The 21,905-nt window shown below is 37.2% G+C and overlaps 1 protein-coding gene across 10 annotated transcripts in view; it reads left to right on the top strand.

Moving 5' to 3' along the window:
* VPS13B (vacuolar protein sorting 13 homolog B) overlaps positions 1 to 21,905 on the top strand; it is a 1,080,499-nt gene that overhangs the window by 77,670 nt on the left and 980,924 nt on the right. For all 10 annotated transcript variants that reach the window (XR_011167006.1, XM_069081095.1, XM_069081089.1 and 7 more), the window contains exon 5: positions 21,355 to 21,522. Coding sequence is in view for 9 of the 10 variants with exons in the window: in XM_069081095.1 (XP_068937196.1) it covers positions 21,355 to 21,522 (168 nt within the window). In the remaining variant the exon portion in view is untranslated. The remainder of the gene's footprint in view (positions 1 to 21,354; positions 21,523 to 21,905) is intronic.

The following is a 21,905-nucleotide window of genomic DNA, read 5'->3' as shown; positions in this document are numbered from 1 at the left end:
ACCACTTTGCTTTCCAGTTTTCCCAGTAATTTTTACCAAAAAGTGAATTATTATCCCAGAAACTTGAATCTTTACATTTGTCCAACAGAGGGTTACTATAATTATTTACTACTGTGTATTGTATATCTACTCCTTTCCTCTGATTTACATTTCTTTTCCTTAGCCAGTACGAAATAATTTTGATAATTATTGCCATATAATATAATTTAAAATCTGGTACTGCTGACCTCCTTCCTTTACATTTTTTTTTCATTTATTTCTTTGATATTCTTGACCTTTTGTTCTTCCAAATGAATTTTATTATTTTTTCACACTCAATAAAATAATTTTTTGGTATTTTAATTGGCATGGCATTGAATAAGTATGTTGCTTTAGGCAAAGATTTCATTTTAGTTATATTAGCTCTTTTCCCCCACCCCCACCATGAACAATTACTATTTCTCCAGTTATTTACATCTGATTTTATTTGTACAAAAAGTGTTTTATAGTTATGTTCATGTAGTTCTTGGGTTTGTTTTGCCATGTATTTTATGCTTTGAAGTTATTTTAAATGGGGTATCTCTTACTACTTCTTTTGCAGGGTTTTTTTTGGTGGTATAGAAACACTGATGATTTATGTATGTTCATTTTATATCCTGCTACTATTCTAAAATAGTTGTTTCATTTTACTTAAATTATTAAATTTATTGGCATGTAATTAGGCAAAAATGACTCCTAATAATTACTGTGATTTCATCTTCATTAGTGGTATATTTACTCTTTTCTTTTTTGATAATATTGATATGGCTTTCTTTTTAAAAATCATATTAATGGTTTATCCCTTTTCTTGTTTTTTTTTTCCCCATAAAACCAACTCCTAGATTTATTTATATATTAATTCCATAGTTTTCTTATGTTCAGTTTTATCAATCTCACCTTTAAATTTTTGGATTTCCAGTTTGGTGTTTGAGGTTTTTTTTTACTTTGTTCTTTTCTAGTTGTTTTTTTTTTTTTAATTGTATACTAATTCATTGGTCTGCTCTTTCTCTATTTTATTGATGTAAGCAATTAGAGATTTAAATTGTCTTCTGATTACTACTTTTGCTATATCCTATAGGTTTTAGTATGAGGCTGGAACCAAACTCGGGTCCTCCTGACTCCGGGGCCAGCGCTTTACTCATTACGCTACCTAGCCGCCCCCGGGATTATTTTTTTTAACATTTTATTTAAAGTTTTGAGTTCCAAATTCTGTCCTTCACTCTTTCTCTCCTCTTGTGCCTTCCTGAGATGGTAGACAATCAGATATAGTAAAGTTATACATCTGCAGTAATGTAGAACATTTCCGTATTAGTCATTTGTACAAGAAGACTTGATTGAAAGAATAAAAAATAGCATGCTTCAGTGTGTATTCAATTAATACCAGTTCTTTCTGTGGAGGTGGATAATATGTCTTTGTGATATAGACCTAACAGTGTTATTACTGAATCAAAGGGCATGCACAGTTTTATAGCCCCTTGGGAAGAGTTCTAAATTGTTCTCCAGAATGGTTGGATCAATTCACAACTACAGGAATAGTGTGTTAGTGTCTCAGTTTTTCGCCATTCCCTCCAACATCCATTTTCCTTTTTTGTCATATTAGCCAATTTGATAGGTATGAGGTGGTACTTCAGAGTTGTTTTAATTTGCATTTCTCAGATCTGTAGTGATTTAGAGCATTTTTTCATATGCCTGTAAATAGCTTTGATTTCATCTGAAAACTCCCTGTTCATATTTTTTGGCCATTTATTAGTTGGCTAATGACTTGCATTTTTTACAAATTTGACTCATATCTCTGTATATTTGAGAAATGAGAATTTTATCAGAGATATTTGCTGCAAAATCCCCTTCTTCCCTCCAGCTTTCTGCTTTCCTTATAATTTTAGTTGCATTGGTTTTATTTGTGTAAAATGTTTAAATTTTATATAATCAAAATGATCTATTTTGTGTTCTGTAATGATCTCTGTATCTTTTTTTATCCTAAATTCTTCCTTTATCCATAAGCTGACAGATGAACTATTCCATGCTCTCTTTAATTTGCTTATGATATCATTCTTTATGTATAAATTGTGTACATATTTTGCCCTTCTCTGGTATATGGTGTGAGATGTTGGTTGTAGCAGCAAGCACCCCAGTGACCCCAGGGGGGCTGCCAACACAGTTTCTTAGATCTGCTTTTCTAAAGAAAAGCAACTCAAAATGGGTTAACAAAATTGCTTTAATCAATCAAACATATCATTTACCTAATTCAGGGGAAAAAGTCAGCACCCCGAACTTCAGAGGATACAGACAGAAACATTTCAAGGAGACAGGCTTCCAAATTGTCCAACCATTACATACAACCATACCTAATCACAGTTACCAGAGAGGGAAGCATCAGCATCTGAGTTTTTCAAAGCTGGGGGGACTCTCAACAGCTGCCCATAGTCTCATCTGGTCAAATCACAGAACACTTCTCAAAGTGAGCCCCACAACAAAGTCTCACATCAGGGATTATGTAGCCTTCTCCTGGGTCAGAGAATATAACAACCCTCTTGACCCACTGCCCGATCACAAAGGACCAAGGTGTGGGCTTTCCTGAAAAACAAGCCCCCCACCACAGGCTCCAGGTACACTTAACCTAGGGCCAGGGAAGATCTTAAAAATTTACATTCCTATAACATTAGTCTATGCTTAGTTTCTGTTGTTTTCCAGTTTTCCCAGCAGTTTTTATCAGATAATGAGTTTTTGTTCCAAAAGCTTAGATCTTTGGTTTTATCATATACTAGATTAGTATGGTCATTTACTATAATGCAAGTTAAACCTAATCTAATCCACTGTTCTACCACTGTATTTCTTAGCCAGTACCAGATAGTTTTGATAATTACTGCTTTATAATACAGTTTGAGATCTGGTGCAAATAGACCATCTTCTTTCACATTTTTTCATTGATTCCTTTGATATCCTTGAGCTTTTGCTTGTCCAGATGAATTTTGTTACTATTTTTTCTAGCTCTATATAATAGTTTTTTTGATAGTTTGATTGGTATGGCATTGATTAAATAGATAGAATTGTAGAATTGAAATTTTTATTATATTGGCTTAGCCTGCCTATCAGCATTTAATGTTTTTCCAGTTGTTTAGATCTGACTTTATTTATATGAAAGCGTTTATAGTTGTGTTCATATAGTTTCTGGGTTTGTCTTGGCATGTAGACTCGCAAATATTTCATATTGTCTACTTTATTTTAAGTGGAATGTATCTTTCTATTTCTTGCACCTGGGCATTGTTGGTCATATAAAGAAATACTGATGATTTATGTGGGTTTATCCTATATCCTGCAATTTTGTTGAAGTTGTTAGTAATTTCAGGTACTTTTTTTAGTTGATTCTCTAGGATTTTCTAAGTATAACACCATCTCATCTACAAAGAATGATGGTTTTATTTCTTCATTGCCCATTCTAATTCTTTTCCTTTCTTTTTCTTTTCTTTAATATAACTAACATTTCTAGTACAATATTAAATAATAGAGGTGATAATGGACATGCTTGCTTTTCTTCTCCTTTTCTAATTTGCTTTTTAAAATCCTTTTTGAGATCTTTCAGGAATTATTTTTGGACCTCAGGCCAAATCACATTATGCTTTGAGGCTTCACATATAGCTATTTTGACATTATTGTCCTAAGGTTTATGCCTTGACCCTTCCTGTTACCTTAATAACTTTATGTAGTCAAGGTCCTTTTTTTTTTTTTTTGTGCTCGTTTTTCTGCGTTTTTTGGGGAGGCGAGTGTTGCTTGTGATTTTATGTGAGATTTGGGTTCTGGGCCTGCACTGTCCCAAACTTTTTGTAGTGGAGCTCTGGGTCTTCCTGCTGACTTTCACTGGGCTTCAGGGCTTAGCTGCTTACTTTCTATGGAGGGTAGGCTTTCTCTCTGGCTTGTACTGGGTTGTGGGGCCTTCCTGTTTGCATTCCCTGGGTGTGGGATTTAGTTGCTGGCCTGCTTCAGGGGTGGGGTTCTGCTGTTGAAAGGGTCTGTCTGCTGGAAGACCTCAGAGGAACGGTCTTCTTGTTGGCCAGCCCCAGGGCAGGCTACTTAGCAGCAATGGGATCAAGGCCTTGCTGGTGGATTGCCCCATGCTTGGAGCCTTGCTGCAGGCCCTCTGATGTGAGACTGGCTGCTGCTGTTTCTGCTACTCTTGGACCTAGCTCCCCTCTCACTCCAGTGAGATAGATCTTTCCAGCTGTCTTTCTGGTAAGCTGCTTCCCTGCTCCTACATCAGTTCTGAGGTGGTTTTCTACTTGTTTTAAGGGGAATTCAATGAGGGCTTTAGAGGGTTCGTTTCTCACTTTGCCATCTTGGCTCTGGAAGTCATTTTTGCTTTTCTGCTTTTAACTATAAAGTTTTTTGCCCTAATATAGTAATTTTTTGTAAAGATTCCATGCAGATAGCTATCATATCTAGATTATCTAATATTCTGTTCATCTCCTTGAATTCTTTCTCATTTATTTTTTGGTGAGATTTATCTGGTTCAGAGGGGAAAGTTGAAATCTCCCACTATTATAATTTTGCTATCAATTTCCACCTCTAATTTCATTTAGCTGTTTTTTAAAAAAAATTTTGGATGCTGTAGTATTGGTACATATAGGCTTAGTGTTGATATTACTTTATTAAATATGGTTCCTTTTATCATGATATATTTTCTGTTTGTCTCTTTTAGCTTTATCTTTGTCTGAAATTATGATTGCTACCCTTGTTTTTTTTTTTTTTTGCATCAGCAGTAGCATAATAAATTTTACTCCATCCCTTACTTTTACTCTGTGTCTCTCATTTTTAAATATATTTCTTGTAAACAACATAATGTTGTATTCTGGTTTTTAATCTATTCTTCTTTTCTTTTCTGTTTTACATCCTTACCTTCTTAATCCTTTGTGCTCCTTGGACCTGTCTTCTAACATATACTCCATATAGGGAAGGATCTCCTTTAGTTTTTATTTCCTATTGCAGCCATGAAGTTAAAAAGTGAAATTGCCTTGATGACCAATACAAATGAGCAGAAAAGCTTATTGTAGTTAGAAATATATTTGACCTGTCCTGACTTTTAAAAATGTATACAATTCTGCCAAATGTTTTTTAAGAATGAGAGTGATCTTTAAAGGTTGTGCCTGTTATTTACTTTACTGAAATTTTAGGAATAAAAGATTATCCTCTTCCTTGAAAGTGAGCCATATTCTTTTCAGCTTCTGTTGTTATTTTAGCATAATAAACGTATTATTTCCTTTGGCACATACTACTGCTAACTTATTCACAGTTACTTATAGTGGAAACACAGAATTGAATTGAAACTAAAATTGTGAAAATTTGACTTTGTTTATGACCCCTAAGGGACTATCTTAGAGGTGGTTCTATTAAGGTTTCTAGTGCCCCAGAGACACTTAAACATTCTGTGACATATAACAAATGTTAGAAATACCCGCCTCCCCCCAGAGAGAAAGCTACTTGTTTTCAAAAGCTACATGTTTTAAATAATGTATTTGTGGATATTTAATTGCAAGTTATTAAATGTTCTCTTTTGTGGAGTTCTAGAATAGGCTTGGCAGTTATTTCATGAGGAATCATTAAGCCTTCATTATTTAATGATCAGTCTTATGTGTTATATACAAGATAGGTTACTCAGCGACCTTACCCATAAAAAAGTTACAGTCTAATGGGGGAGATAACAGATGTTGAGCAATAGTAGCCCGAAACGGGTATTTTGTTTTGGAAGTCGCGGGGATGAAGAGCGACAACATAGGGGAGTTGGTTTACATACATTTTCTAGCAAAAATGTCGATTTAGATATAAAAAATTTTTTATTAAGAAAGCCATCCTATATAAACATTTTTTAAGTTAAGAAAAAGAGAATAAAATAAGCAAAACTTATCTATACATCAAAAAGTCTGAGAATATATCCAATGTTCCACACTTGTGGACCTAAGTAATAACTTGGCAAAGGAGTATCTTCTCATTTCTTGTCTTTGGGACCCTTCTTATTTTTTTTATAATTTTGTAACATTTATTTTCAATTGTGTTTTGATTGTTCTTTCCATTTACATCTTTGCAACAATTTTGTATATTGTTTTTTTGTCTTATTATACTCTGCATCAGATTCTATCAATATTTTCATGTTTCTCTGTATTTATCCTTTTAGTCATTTTGTAAAGTATATTCCATTGCATTCATTTGCTAAAGTTTGTTTGCTTATTCTTCATTTGATGGACATTCGCTTTGTTTCCAATTCTCTTACTACAAAAAGTACTGTTTAAATTATTTTTATATATGGGAAGTTTTTTTTATCAGTGACCTTTGGGGGTATGACCCTACCTATGTGTCCTTGAGCAAGTTATTTAACCCGTTTCTCTGTTATCTTTCTTTTTTTTGTATTCAAATTTTTTAAAATTAAATTTTGTGTTTATTTTTAGCTTACATGATTCACTAACACAAGATTTTGAGGTACAGATTTTCTCCCTGTCTTTCCCCTACCCCACCCCAAAACAGCAGTCCCACTGTATACCCCCTCCTCCAATCTGCTCTCTCCTATATCTTACCCCATTCCCCCTACAACTTTCCAATAGGGCAAGATGGATCTCTATACCCTAGTGCCTGTATATCTTATTTCCCAGTTGCATGTAAAAAAAAATATTAATTTCTTTTTTAAACATTGGATTTTAAAACTTTGAATTCCAGATTCTTTCCCTTCTTCCCTCATCACTCACCCTTACTGGGATGATAAGCAGTTCAATATAGGTTGTACATGTGTAGTTAACGCAAAACTTTTCCATAGTGGATATATTGTGAAAGACTGACTATATTTCCCTCCATCCTGTCCCTCCCCCACTTGTTCTATTCTCTACTTTGACCCTGTTCCTTTTCAAAAGTGTGTGCTTCTAACTTCTCTTCCCCCTAATCTGCCCTCCCCTCCATCATCCCTCCTCTCATCCCCTTCCCTCCTACTCTCCTGTTGGGCAAAATACCCAATTTAGTGTGTATATCATTCCCTCCCTAAGCCAAATTCAATGAGAGTAAGGTGGACTCATTCCCTTTTGCCTTCCTGTTCTTCCCCTCTATTGTAACAGTTATCCCTTGCCTCTTCTATATGAGATAATTTACCCCATTCAGTCTCTCCCCATCTCCTCTCATTACATTCCTCTCTCATCTCTCAGTTTTACCTTTTAAATATCATCTCTTTCTATTCAGTTGATTCTGTGCCCTCTGTCTATACCTGTATACATATACACACACTCACATATGTATTCATATGCCCATATACACTCTTATGTAGACATAGATATGTATGTATACATATCTATGTATATATACACAGATATGTGTTTGTACATATATACGTATATATGCATATATTTACACACATTTATATTCCCTTCAACTATCCTCATACTGAGAAAAGTTTCATAAGTTACAGTTATTGTTTTTCCATGTAGGCATGTTAGTTCAACTTTGATAAGTTCTTTATGATTTCTTTTCCCTGTTTACCTTCTCTTGCTTCTTGTATTTGAATGTCAGATTTTCTATTCAACTCTGGCTTTTTCATCATGAATGCTTGAAAATCCTCCATTTCATTGAGTGACCATGTTTTTCTCTGAAACATGTTGCTCAGTTTTGCTGAGTAGGTGATTCTTGGTTTTAACCCTAGCTCCTTTGATCTCTGGAATATCATATTCTAAGCTGATCCCTTAATGTAGAAGCTACTAGATCCTGTGTTATCCTGATTGTGTTTCCACAATATTCAAATTCTTTCTTCTTGGCTGCTTGTAATATTTTCTCCTTCATCTGGGAACTGTGGAACCTGGCTTTAATATTCCTAGGAGTTTTCTTTTGGGGATCTTTTTCAAGAGGTGATCGGTGAATTCTTTCAATTTCTATTTTGCCCTCTGGTTCTAAAATATCAGGGCATTTTTCCTTGAGAATTTCTTGAGGATGATTTCTAGGTTCTTTTTTTGATCATGGCTTTCAGGTATTCCAATAATTTTTAAATGATCTCTCCTGGATCTGTTTTCTAGGTCAGTGGTTTTTCCAATGAGATATTTCACATTGCCTTCTATTTTTTCATTTGTTTGGATCTGTTTAAGAGTATCTTGATTTCTCATTAAGTCACTAGCCCATTTGCTCCAATCTAATTCTGAAGTAATGATTCTCTTCAGTGAGCCTTTGAAATTCTTTTTCCATCTGGCAAATTCAGCTCATTGGCTTTTTCAGCCTCTTTTGCCTTTTGAGTTAGTCTATTTTTTGAGGGTATTATTTTCTTCAATCAGATTGTTGACACGCTTTTCGTGATTTTCTTTCATCATTCTTATTTCTCTTCCCAGTTTTTCCTCCACTTCTCTTAATTGATTTTCAGAATCCTTAAGCTCCTCTATGGCCTGTAACCAATTCATATTTTTTTGGAAGCTTTTGGTGCAGGAATTCTGACTTCGCTGTCTTCCTCCTGTTCCATACTTTGATCCTTTTTGTTCTCATAAAAGGAATTTAAAGTTGGATTGCTGTGCTTGCTTAGCTTCCTTATGTTGCCATTCAGTTACTTGAGTTTTGAGAACTTTGCCATAGTAGAACTCTTGCTTCCAGAGGGGAGAGCTTCGTCCCAAATCACTGGGGTTTTTGCAGCTGCTAGAGCTATTAGGAGGGCGCTGTCCCTCCATTCCCCACAAGCTCTGCCTCACTGGTCACACACCTCAGGACCACAACCGAAGACCACAATCCAGATCTAGGCAGGTTAAAGCAACAGTGATTATCCTCTGAATGCTCACTTGGCCCCATGATGATCTTAAGTCTGGGAGCTCTGAAGCAGGCAGGTCGAGGCAGCTACAAGGCTGCCATGCCTCTGCCACTTCTCTCTCTTGGGGCAGAGGCCCGACCTCTCTTCGGTCCCCCCCACCCCCATTTCCAACAGAGTTCTACACTGACCTTTTGCTTTGTCATTGACATTTATGGGTTGATATTTCTGGAAACCGCCACAGCTGCTGGTGACCCACTCTCCCGAAGTCTGCTCCAGCCTGTGGTTGGGGCCTCCCTGGGGCTAAAACCACAGGCTCACTCAGGGCTGGGCTTGGCTCCCAGTCTGCTGCCATGGACCCTTCCTGCTAGGCTGCCTTCAGTGGAAGATTTGTTTTTCTCTGTCACTTTGTGGGTTCTGTAGCTCTAAAGTTTGTTTATTGTCATATTTTATAGGTATTTGAGGTGGTTATTGGGGGGGTCTCACAGAGTTTTTCTGCTTCTATGCTGCCATCTTGGCTCTGAACCTCCTCTCTTAACTGCAAAATGGGGATAATAACAGTGAAAATCAAATGAGATAATGTTTATAAAATGTGGTGAACACAGCACCTCACACTTCGTAGGTGATATATAAATGCTTTTCCTTTCCCCCTTCCCTTTTATTTCTTCCTTCTTCATCCATGCCATCTTTTCCTTTTTGACTTTATCTTGGTCTTCTTATGGATTATCCATAGAAAGTCTACACAGTATCCTGGAAGCCTTGTTCTTCTACATTATATGGTTACCAGTGGAACATATACCCTATTCGTTTTCTATTTCTTACTTTTGCTAGGTTGGAAGGGGCTAAGTTTTGAAGGACTTTAAAAGATCAACAGAAAATTTTATATGAGATTTTGGAGGTGAGAGGGAGCCATTGGAATTTGTTGAGTGGGAGGTGGTAGTGATGTGAACAGACCTTCACTTTAGGAAAGTAATGATGAGGTCAGGGAAGCATAAAATGTTGAGGTATAGGATTTAGGGGTGTTTGAGACCCCAAAATGCTGGGTCCTTTCGAATGAATTCTACTCAAGTCTCCTCTCAGCCAAAGTAATAGCAAAGTTTATTAAAGATTCGCCATAATGAGTAGACTCTTAAGGAGCCTTGGTGTCTGTGACCTTTGCTTTGGACAGTCATCCAGAATCATGTGACACAGAGTGAGTCTGCATTAGATCATTCTCTGGTGTTTTCTCTCTCATGGAGGCAAGATAGTGTCATATATAGAAAGGTTGTGGGAGGAACCTAGGTGTGGCCTAGAGGAGAAGTTTGGGGAGGGTCTTCAGGAGTCAAATGAAGTCATACTCCAGTGATGAGAGATTAAGCCGTGGGAAATAGCTGGAGGCTACCTGGAGATGAGACTATGGAGGGCTAGGCTAGTTTAAGGGTGTATAGACATTTTGGGAGGATCAAGGGTGAGGGCTAGCTGGACAATGGAGGGCTAGGCTAGTAACATCGATTTGGGCTGAGCTATAATGAAAGGTTTATGACCTCAGGCAAATGCCTCATCAAATGGGAAGATAAAGTCAGAGTTCAGGGGGGTTCCCAGAGCCTGTATCTTATCATAACCATTTCATATTTTTCTTGGAATTTTTGATGCAGGAGTTTTGACTTTGTTTCCTTCTTCTGGTTCCATGTTTTGATCCTTTTTGAGCCAAAAAAAAGGATTCTATGGTCTGATTATGTATCCTAGTCTTGCTCATCTTGCCAGCTAATTACTTGACTTTTGAGGTCTTTGCCATGGTGGAACTCTGCTTCCAAAGTGGAGAGAGCTGTGTCCCAAATCGCTGGGGTTTTTGCACATGTTGTCAGAGCTATGAGGAGGGTCCCCTCTCTACAGACACCCCAAGCACTTGTACACTGTCCACATACCCCAGGACCACCATCCATGACCGCAATCTGGATCCAAGCAGGTTAAAGCAAGATCTATTACTCTCTGAATGGTTGCTTGTTCCCCCTACTATCTACAGGCCAGGAGCTCTGGAGACCGGTATGCAGCAGCAACCGCCATTCTTCTACCACCTCTTGTCCCTGGGGGCAGGGGTGGGACCATGGTCTTCCCTCATCCCCTTCGAACAGAGTTCCCCACTGACCTTTTACCTTCTCACTGGCATTTATGGGTTGAGAAGTCTGGAAACTGCCACAGCTGCTGCTGATTCACTCTTCTGAAGTTTGCTTTGGCTAGTTTGTGCCGCTGGTTGGGGCCCCCTCAGATCTCAGACCACGTGGCTCATGGGGGACTGGGCTCAGCTTCCTGCTCAGTATGATATACCCTTCCTGTAGGCCTGTCAGGCTGCCTTCAGTGGTAGATTTGTTTCTCTCTTTCACTTTTTGGGTTCTATAGCTCTAAAATTTGTTTAGAGTGATATTTTACGGGTATTGGAGGTGTTTGGAGTGGTAGCTCATGCCAAGTTCCTGCCTCTTCTCCACCATCTTGGCTCCGCCACTTTCAGTTCCCTTTCTTTTAGTTATGGGTCTATTCCAGTTTCTGTCCTGTGAGAAACTTTATTTAAACATGGGAATTAGGAGAAAACCTCATTATTTGTACCTAGTCCTTTGTGGCTGGGAAACTGGACTACCTCTGCCTGCTTTTTAGAGACCCTTAACTAAAGACCTAGGTTATGCTGACCAGAAACTCAGTCACATTCAGAGATTGGTACAAGGAATTTTCTCACAGTTGCACATCTGTAGTGCCAACCACACTGGCCTACCCAGGATGGCTGCTAGCACAGGTTCTTAGCTCTGCTTTACTAGGAATGATAACTGTTTAAGGGATCAACGACCTTTTTAGTATAATTCATATTTTGAATCATATTCACTAATTGAGGGGAAACTGAAATTTCTCTGAACTTCAGAGAAAATACAAAGAAAATACAGAGAATATACAAGCAGAGAAATAAAGACCAACAGATAGGGTTCTGACTGCCTGAATCAACTATACACTTTACATACATCCCTGGATCAGGAGAGCCTTTACATCTGAGCAGGTGGGGAGCTCTGAATATACAGCCACTTAGAATCTCATCCAGAGAATCACAAGATCTTTCTCATAAGTGATCCCCCAAAGCAAAATACCAACTCAGAATATATATACCCTTCTCAGAGCCAGAAGGCATCCCAGCACTCCTGACTCAGTACCTAATTAGAAATTAGCAAAAGGTGTGAAAGCCTTCCTACAAGCAAACCTCCCCTAAGCAAGCTTCCTTTAATGGACTCCACCTGAGGTCTGTTAATGGGTGGGCAAAGATCTTATATCCTATTTATATTACAACTTCTCAAGGAGGTCTTATCTGAAAAGTGCTTTTATACTGATCACCTAATTACTATTCCTTTTATTGTTTATAGACACATTTTACCTCTTTTTCTGAATTCAGGAACTTGGACCTGATACTCCTTAATGCTAAGGACTGATTTTATCTAGTTTTCCCCTATGTATCTTTTTTGTACATTATTGGTTGAATGTTTTCTCCTATATTAGATTGTAAGGTTCTTGAGAGCATGCATTTTTTTCTTTGTTGTTCTTTGTATCCCCATTGCTTAGCACTATACATGGTACCTAATAGGTGCTTACTAATTGCTTCCTAGCTTGACTGTTTCTCTGTATATCTGAAGTTGGATAGAGGAGTATGCCATGGTAAATAAGTAAATAGCTACTAGAATCTTGATTTGCTGATCAATAATAGATTGAATGAACCCCTAAAGAGGAGAGATTACTGAGTGTTGATGGTGAAGGAAGGGCCTAGACGTGGTAGAAGAGCAAAGAATATTCCAATTCCCACCATGACCTGTAAATTGGGGTCATTAGGAATAAAACTACAAACAGTGATGGAAAAAGTAGCCCAGGATACCTTTGTTTTTAAGAGGGAACCAGGAAGAAGTTGAAAGCAGTAAAAAAGGAACGTTTAAGGTGAAAGCAAGTTTGTTATTAATGCAATAGGCATTCCAGAAAGTATGTGGAAGTGGTGGGCAGATTTGGAGTGTGAAGTTAAGGGAGGAGATTTAATGGAGGAGGCTTAAAATGAAAATGCTTACAGTAGGAAGTGCAATATGAAGTGATATTTGTACAGTAGCTGCCCTTACAGCATCATTGTAATGAAAAGATTATGATGGAGTCAGATTATGGTAATCATCACTTAATGAAGTCAGTAAATTTATTCTCTGGTGACCAGTAGCCATTGTAGAGAAACTGTAGTGTGGAAAATGAACAGATAGAGTGAACAGCATGGATTCGTGGACAGGGGTTCAAATGATGACTTTCACATTTAATACCTTTATAACCTTCAGCAAGTCATTTAATCTTTCTTGGCTCCAGGTTCTTCATATTTAAAATCTCACAGATCCCTTTTACCTCTAATTATGTGATTCTGTGATCTGAGATGACTTTACAGCATTTGAATTGCTTGCTTCTACCTTAATACATGATCACATGAACATATATAACATGGTGGTTTAAAACTAATTTTACTGTTTTTTCTAGCAGTTCTTGTCAAGCAAGGGGTTTTTGTACTTGAAATTTAGGTTCCTGAATCAAACATTTGACTGCTTCTTTTTTTTTTTTGCTTGCAACTAATTTTTGCTTATCTAATGCAAGATTCCCCCTTCCCTTAGCACTCTGAAGGCAGAGATCATTTTTTCATTTTCATGGTATATCTCTTCTAGTACTTAGTATAGTATTTAGCATATAATAAGTGGTGATTGAATAAGGGAATGAATATCTATTATAATCGTATCCTAGTGTTAAAATTCCTTTGTAATTTTTATTTGGGGGTGTCCAGATTGGTTTATTTTTATATAGTTTTTCTACTGTGAATTAATAGCCATATTGTAGATTATAATTTTACAGAACCTAGACTAGAAACAGATGCAATGATTATTTCTGTTTTAGTAAATTTGGGAATGTAAACCACTTTCCTCACTGCTTTTTTTTTCTTCTAAGCTCCTGAATAATTTTGATTTAGTTGTTAGGTCATTTATTTATTTATTTATTTTCACCTTATTTAATTTGTTTGTTTCTTTTTAGTTTACAGGATTCAATTCCACAATTCCTTGAATTTCACATTTTGTCCCCCTCCCTCCCCTCCCCCCCCATGGCGGCTTATTATCAAGTATAGGATCTGTAAATACTTTCACATTATACAATGGTCAGGTTATAAGGATGGATTGTACCAGCTGGAATGAAAAATGGTAAAGAGGACATAAAATCAAATAAGAGAACGAAAAAGATCAGGTATTTTGCTTCCACCTGGATATAAATTTAGTTCTTTCTAGTTCTTTCTCTGGATGCATGTTTTTCTCTCCATCATGCGTCTTTTGGGATTGACTTATATCCCTGTATTGTTGAGAAGAGTCCAGTCTATCAAAGTTGGTCATCACACATACGTTGTGTCTGTAATTGTGTACAAATTCCTCCTGGTTCTACTCTTCTCACTCAGCATCAGTTCTTTTAAGCTTCTCCAGGTAAATATGAAGACCGCCTGCTCCCTGTTTCTTATGGCGCAATAGTATTCCATAACATGCATATACCACAACTTGTTCAGCCATTCCCCAATTGATGGGCACCCCCTTAATTTCCAGTTGTTTGCCACAACAAAAAGAGCTGCTATAAACATTTTTGTACATATGGGTCTTTCTCCCATTTCTATAATCTCTTTGGGATATAACCCTAGGGGTGGTATTGCTGGATCAAAGGGTATGAAAGTATTTATAGCCCTTTAGGCATAACTCCAGATTGCTCTCCAGAAAGGCTGGATCAGTTCACAACTCCACCAGCAATGCATTAGTGTTCCAGTTTGCCCACATCCTCTCCAGCATTTGTCATTTTCCTGTTTTGTCATCTTAGCCAATCTGACTGGTGAGATGTGGTACCTCAGAGTTGTTTTGATTTGCATTTCTCTAATCAATAGTGAATTAGAGCATTTCTTCATGTGCTTATAGATAGCTTTAATTTCTTTCTCTGAAAACTGCCTGTTCATATCCTTTGACCATTTATCAATTGGGGAATGACTTGTATTCTTATAAATTTGACTCAATTCTCTGTATATTTTAGAGATGAGTCCTTTGTCAGAGAAATAGGTTGTAAAGATTCTTTCCCAATTTCCCACCTCCCTCTTAATCTTGGTTACATTGGCTTTATTTGTACAGAAACTTTTCAATTTCATGTAGTCAAAATTACCCATTTTACATTTTATACTGTTCTCTAATTCTTGTTTAGTCATAAAGTCTTTCCCTCTCTACAAATCTGACAGGTAAACTATTCCTTGTTTTAGCAGACTGCTTACAGTATCAACCTTTATACCTAGATCATGAACCCATTTAGACTTGATTTTGGTATATGGTGTTAGATAATGGTCTATGTCCAGTTTCTGCCATACTATATTCCAGTTTTCCCAGCAGTTTTTGTCAAACTGTGAGTTCTTATCCCAAAACCAGGGTCTGGGGGTTTATCAAACAATATATTACTGTAGTCGTTGACTTCTGAATCTCGTGTGCCTAATCTATTCCATTGATCCACTTCTCTATTTCTAAGCCAGTACCAGGTAGTTTTGATGACTGCTGCTTTATAGTACAGATTGAAATCTGGTAAAGCTAGTCCACCTCCCCTAGCATTTTTTTTCTTTAATTCCCTTGATATTCTGGACCGTTTATTCTTCCAGATGAATTTAGTTACTATTTTTTCTAACTCTATAAAGTAGTTTTTTGGTAAATTAATTGGTATGGCACTAAATATATAGTTTAATTTAGGTAAAATTGTCATTTTTATTATATTAGCTCGACCCAGCCATGAGCAATTGATATTTTTCCAATTAGTTAGATCTGACTTTATTTGTGTGAAAAGTGTTTTGTAGTTATGATCATACAGGTCCTGGGTTTGTTTTGGCAGGTAGATTCCCAAATGTTTTATATGTCTACAGTAACTTTAAATGGGATTTCTCTTTCTACTTCTTGCTGTTGAATTTCATTGGAAATATATAGGAATGCCGAGGATTTATGTGGGTTTATTTTATATCCTGCAACTTTGCCAAATTTATTTATTGTCTCAAGCAGTTTTTTACTTGATTCTCTAGGATTCTCTAAGTATATCATCATATCATCTGCAAAGAGTGATAGCTTGGTCTCTTCTTTGCCTAACTTGATTCCTTTGATTTCTTTTTCTTCTCTAATTGCTACTGCTAACATTTCTAGTACCAGATTGAATAAGAGGGGTGATAGTGGACACCGTTGTTTCACCCCTGATCTTATGGGAAATGTTTCTAGCTTCTCCCCATTACATATAATACTTGCTGATGGCTTTAAATAGATGCTACCTATTATTTTAAGGAAGGCTCCATTTATTCCTATACTTTCTAATGTTTTTAATAGGAATGGATGTTGTATTTTGTCAAAAGCCTTTTCTGCATCTATTGAAATGATCATGTGGTTTCTGCTAGTTTTATTGTTGATATGCTCAATTATACTGATGGTTTTCCTAATATTAAACCATCCTTGCATTCCTGGAATAAATCCTACCTGATCAAAGTGTATTATTCTTGAGATAAGTTGCTGTAGTCTTTTGGCTAGTATTTTATTTAGAATTTTTGCATCTATATTCATGAGGGAGATTGGTCTATAATTTTCTTTCTCTGTTTTATCTCTTCCTGATTTAGGTATCAGTACCATATTTGTGTCATAAAAAGAATTTGGTAGGACTCCTTCTTCATTAATTTTTCCAAATAATTTGTAGAGTATTGGAATCAATTGTTCTTTAAATGTTTGATAGAATTCACTAGTGAATCCATCTGGCCCTGGAGATTTTTTCCTAGGGAGGTGACTGATGGCTTGTTCGATTTCTTTTTCTGAGATGGGATTATTTAAGTAATTTACTTCCTCTTCAGTTAATCTGGGCAACTTGTATGTTTCTAAATACTCATCCATTTCCCTAAGATTGTCAAATTTATGTGCATACAATTGGGAAAAATAATTCCTAATTATTGTTTTGATTTCCTCTTCATTGGAGGTAGATTCACCCTTTTCATTTTTGATACTCATAATTTGGTTTGCTTCTTCCTTTTTTTTTATCATATTAACTAAGGGTCTATCAATTTTGTTGGTTTTTTCATAAAACCAGCTCTTGGTTTTATTTATTAGTTCAATAGTTTTCTTAATTTTGATTTTATTAATCTCTCCTTTAGTCTTCAATATTTCTAGTTTAGTATTTAATTGGGGATTTTGAATTTGTTCTTTTTCTAGGTTTTTTAATTGCATGCCCAATTCGTTGAGCTCCCTTTTCTCTAATTTAATCACGTATGCACTCAGGGATATAAAACTTCCCCTAAGAACTGCCTTTAATGCATCCCACAGATTTTGGTATGTTGTCTCATTATTATCATTCTCTTGAATGAAATTACTAATTGTTTCTATAATTTCTTGTTTGACCCACTCATTCTTTAGGATTAAATTGTTTAATTTCCAGTTAGTTTTTAGTCTGTCTTTCCCTGGCCCTTTATTGCATATAATTTTTATTGCATCATGATCTGAGAACGAGGCGTTTAATATTTCTGCCTTACTGCATAGAATTGTGAGGTTTTTATGCCCTAGAACATGGTCAGTTTTTGAGTATGTGCCATGAACCGCTGAGAAGAAAGTATATTCCTTTTTATCCCCATTCAGTTTTCTCCAGAGATCTATCATACCTATCCTCTCTAAAATCCTGTTCACCTCTTTAACTTCTTTCTTGTTTATTTTGAGGTTGGATTTATCAAGTTCAGACAGGGGGAGATTAAGGTCTCCCACTAGTATAGTTTTGCTATCTGTTTCTTCCTCTAATTCCTTTACCTTCACCTCTAGGAATTTGGAAGCTACACCACTTGGTGCATATATGTTAAGTAGTGATACTTCATTCTCGATGGTGCCTTTTAACAGGATATAGTTTCCTTCCTTATCTCTTTTAATTAGGTCAATTTTTGCATTTGCTTCATCAAGGATTGCTACCCCTGCTTTTTTTACTTTAGCTGAGGCATGATATATTTTACTCCAACCTTTTACCTTTACCTTGTGTGTATTCCTCTGTTTCAGATGTGTTTCTTGTAAACAGCATATTGTAGGATTATGATTTCTAATCCATTCTGCTATCCATCTCCTTTTTATAGGAGAGTTCATTCCATTCTCGTTTACAGTTATGATTGTTATCTGTTTCTTTCCCCTTATCCTATTCCTGCCCCTGTTAATGTTCATATTTTTCCTCCCTTCTCCCTTCCTCCCCTTGATAGTTTTCCTTTTGACCACCGCCTCCCTCAGTGTTCCCTTTTCGGCCCCCCTCCCTTTTCCTCCCCTTTTCCCCTTACTACTTCCCTCTCTACAAACCACTCCCACCCCCCTTTTGTAACCCTTTCCCCCTCCTACTACCTGTAGGATATTGTTATACTTAATGAGGTATGGTATTTTTTCTTCGCATCAAGAATGAGAGGAACAGATCTCATGCGAAGCTCCTCTCCCTCCCTTCTTTCCCTCTAAAATGATGTGTGTTCTCCTTGTTTACCTTTCTAAGTCGCTGTTGCTTCTTGTAATTGGAGGTTGAATTTTCCATTGAGTTCTGGCTTTTTTATCAAGAAGGTCTGGAACTCTGTTATATCATTGAATGACCATCTCTTTGCCTGGAAGAATATGCTCAGTCTCACTGGGTATGTGATCCTTGGTTGTAATCCAAGCTGTTTTGCCTTCCTGAAAATTGTATTCCACTGCCTCCGATCTTTCAGTGTGGAGGCTGACAAATCCTGTGCAATCCTCACTGTGGACCCTTGATATTTGAATTGTTTCTTTCTGGCCGCTTGAAGTATTTTCTCTTTTATCTGGTAGTTCTGGAGTTTGGCCACAACATTTCGAGGATTTTTCAGTTTGGGATTCTTACAGCAGGTGTCCAGTGGATTCTGTCGATTTCTATTTTCCCCTCAGGTTCAAGTATCTTAGGGCAGTTTTCCTTAACGAGCTCTTGGAGAATGTTGTCCAGGCTCATTTTTTCATCATAACTTTCTGGTAGGCCTATGATTCTCAGATTATCTCTCCTGGATCTGTTTTCCAGGTCAGTTATTTTTTCTTTGAGGTATTTTACCTCTTTTTCTAATTTTTCATTTTTGTTGTTTTGCTTGGCTACTTCTTGGTTCCTCATAGAGTTATTTGTTTCCCTTTGTTTAATTCTAGTTTTTAGCAAATCATTTTCCTTGGTTAATTTATGAAGCTCCTTTTCCATATCATACATTTTTCTTTTTAGAGAGATGTTTTCCTCATTATAATGCTTTTCGAATTCTGCTATTTTTGTTTTGAGATAATTATTCATTTTCTCTTCTATCTCTCTCATTTTGCTTTCAAAGTTCCTTTTGATCTCATCTAGGAGAGCCTTCTGTGCTTGGGATCCATTCACTGTTGAAGTTTCAGCTGTGGGTGTGGAGTCCACATTGTCTCCCTCTGAGGTTGGTTCCTCACTCTGAGGATAGTACGACTCTAGAGTCTTTGTCTTTGTAGTCTGCTTTCTACCCATTTTGAGGCAGGGTCCTAACCACGCCCTTCCTCTAGGATCCCAAGCCTTTACTGTAGAGGGTTTTGCCCTGGACAATAGTTACTATATTTTCAGGGTCAGAGGGGGGGTTTGGAGCAAGTGGGGTTCACTCTGTCATCCTCATCTTTGGAGGTCCTGAAAGGGGCTTTTTAAAAAAAGATTTCTGTGCTATGATGTGGTAGCCCCAGGAGTGTTTGCTGTCCAGTATAGGGGCCCCTGTCTTTGCTTCTTACCTTGCTCTTTCCAGTCCCAGCCCTTTGGTGATTGTCCTGGTAGTGGTCCTTGTTGTTGGTGGGAAGACTTGCCCTCGGAGTTGATCAGGCCCCTTCCTGGCCTGTGTCCGCCACCGCGCCTTCCCGGCCTGCGTCCGCGTGCCGCCGCGCTGTCCCGGCCTGTGTCCGCCGCCGTGCCTACCCGGCCTGTGTCCGCAGCGGCCACGCCTTCCCGTGCAGGCCGCCGCGCCATCGCTGTTAGATTATTTAGAAGGAAAAAAGTGAGATAAATTGAATGAAATACAAATAATTTTTTATTATAAGCTATCTCTTTTCTGTTATGCCATAAAAACACAGTCAACAATCATCTATTAAGGACTCACTATGTACCATGTACTATGTACTATGTTAACCAAGCATCGAGGATACAAATATAAGCAGGAAAAAAAAGACATTCCTTGTCTTAAAAGGAATTTGCACTCTAATAGAGAAAGGCAGTATAGCAAAAGAAATTGAAAAGTAGGGGATGGGGGGTGGCCAGGTAGCACAGCGAGTAAGAGCACCGGCTCCAGTGTCGGACTGACCTGGGGATTGAATCTGGGCTCAGACACTTAGCACCCACCCAGAAACACCTGGCCGTGTAACCTTGAGCAACTTACTTAACCCCAATTGCTTTAAAAAAAAAAAAGAAAGAAAAGTAGGGGAGGGGGAGGATGATGGCAAAACCAGAGAGAGAGAGAAGCAGAGCTGGGGGGAGGAATTAATGTTGACTGGCCTGGGCTTCTTCCCAAGATGGAACCTGAGGAGGAACTCACTAGTGAGAGGACGGGAGTAGAAAGATGTCCTGGAATAAGGACACTGTCATTGAGTGAAGTTCTAGGGTGAGAAGACAGCTGATGCTTGGTGGGGAATTCCAGTTAGGCATTCTTCTAAGTACTGGAAATACAAAAAAAGACAGTCTCTATTCTGCAGGAATTCATATTCTAATGGAGAAGATAAATAACTCAGTACCTACTCACATTCTTTCTTTATACTGCATAATCATATATACCGTGTTTCCCCGATAATAAGACACTGTCTTATTAATTTTTTTGGACAGAAAAACACCAGAGGGCTTATTTTCAGGGGAGGGCTTATTTTAATGAACATTGACAGCAATTTTAATAAACAGGTAAATGTGAACAAAAAAATGTACCTTTATTCAATAATGAATTCAATAAAGAACAGGATGACGCGCTCACTGCTGCAGCTCTGATTGGATGCAGCTCGGAGCGCAGCGTGTGTTTCACCGGGGCGGGGATGGTGTATACAGAGGGTACCATAATGTAGTGTGTAGCACCGGGGATCACCTTCACTACAGTAGCAATCTCAATAGGGCTTATTTTCGGGGGAGGGCTTATTTTAGAGGAATCTTACACAGTAAGGGGAGGGCTTATTTTCGGGATAGGTCTTATTATTGGGGAAACACGGTATGTGAAAACCAGTGAAAATAAAAATATAGGATTAATGATCAAATATTATTCATCATAAAAAGATCTGTTAAATGAAATCAAGGAAACACTGATTTGTTAGAGAAAAGAACATTGATATATATATATAATTTATATAATGTTTATGTAGTGGATTTTTTTACCTTGGATTTTAAACCTGTAGTCCTTATTTTCCTTTGGTTCTCTGTTTTATTTGCCTAGGGAAGACTATATGGGTCTTAATTGAATAATTTTATCTTCCTGTAAGTTATATGCAAGAATGCAGGAAAATTCAATGAAAGACATCTGGTGTAATCAAATTTCTTTTTCCTTTTGTTTTTTCATTTTTCAGGATATGTGCAGAGCTTGATTAGACGAGTTGTAAACAATGTCAATATTGTTATAAATAATCTCATATTAAAGTATGTGGAGGATGATATTGTTCTTTCAGTCAACATTACATCTGCAGAGTGCTATACAGTAGATGAATTTTGGGATCGAGCATTCATGGACATTTCTGGTGAGTAAACTTCAAAAGTCGTTTTCCTTTTTCTGTAAAAATTGTAGCATTTTAATTTTAAAAATATAATTTATCAGTTAATGACCATATGTCAAGGACCTGCTGTGTGCAGAGCACTGTGGTAGATGTTGGGAGAGATGTAAAATTTAGAGAGGAGATAGTTTTCTCATTTTCTGTTTTTTCCTATCTGTCCTCTGAGTATCTCAAAGGTAATCTATATTTATTTGTTAATTGGTGATTTTTAAAAGTAAAATATATTGTCAGTTCAATTTTCTGAGTTCTATAACTAATAGGAGTGATTCATATGGTTGTATCCTAATGGTGGCAAAGGGGGGGGTGTGTGTGTGTGTGTGTGTGTGTGTGTGTGTGTGTGTGTGTGTGTG

This window comes from Petaurus breviceps, unplaced genomic scaffold (assembly GCF_028583685.1).
Source record: "Petaurus breviceps papuanus isolate PSGF00001 unplaced genomic scaffold, PetGlider_PUasm1.0 98, whole genome shotgun sequence".
In the NCBI taxonomy this organism is placed as follows: domain Eukaryota; kingdom Metazoa; phylum Chordata; class Mammalia; order Diprotodontia; family Petauridae; genus Petaurus; species Petaurus breviceps.
This window is presented reverse-complemented; position numbering and strand designations above follow the sequence as displayed.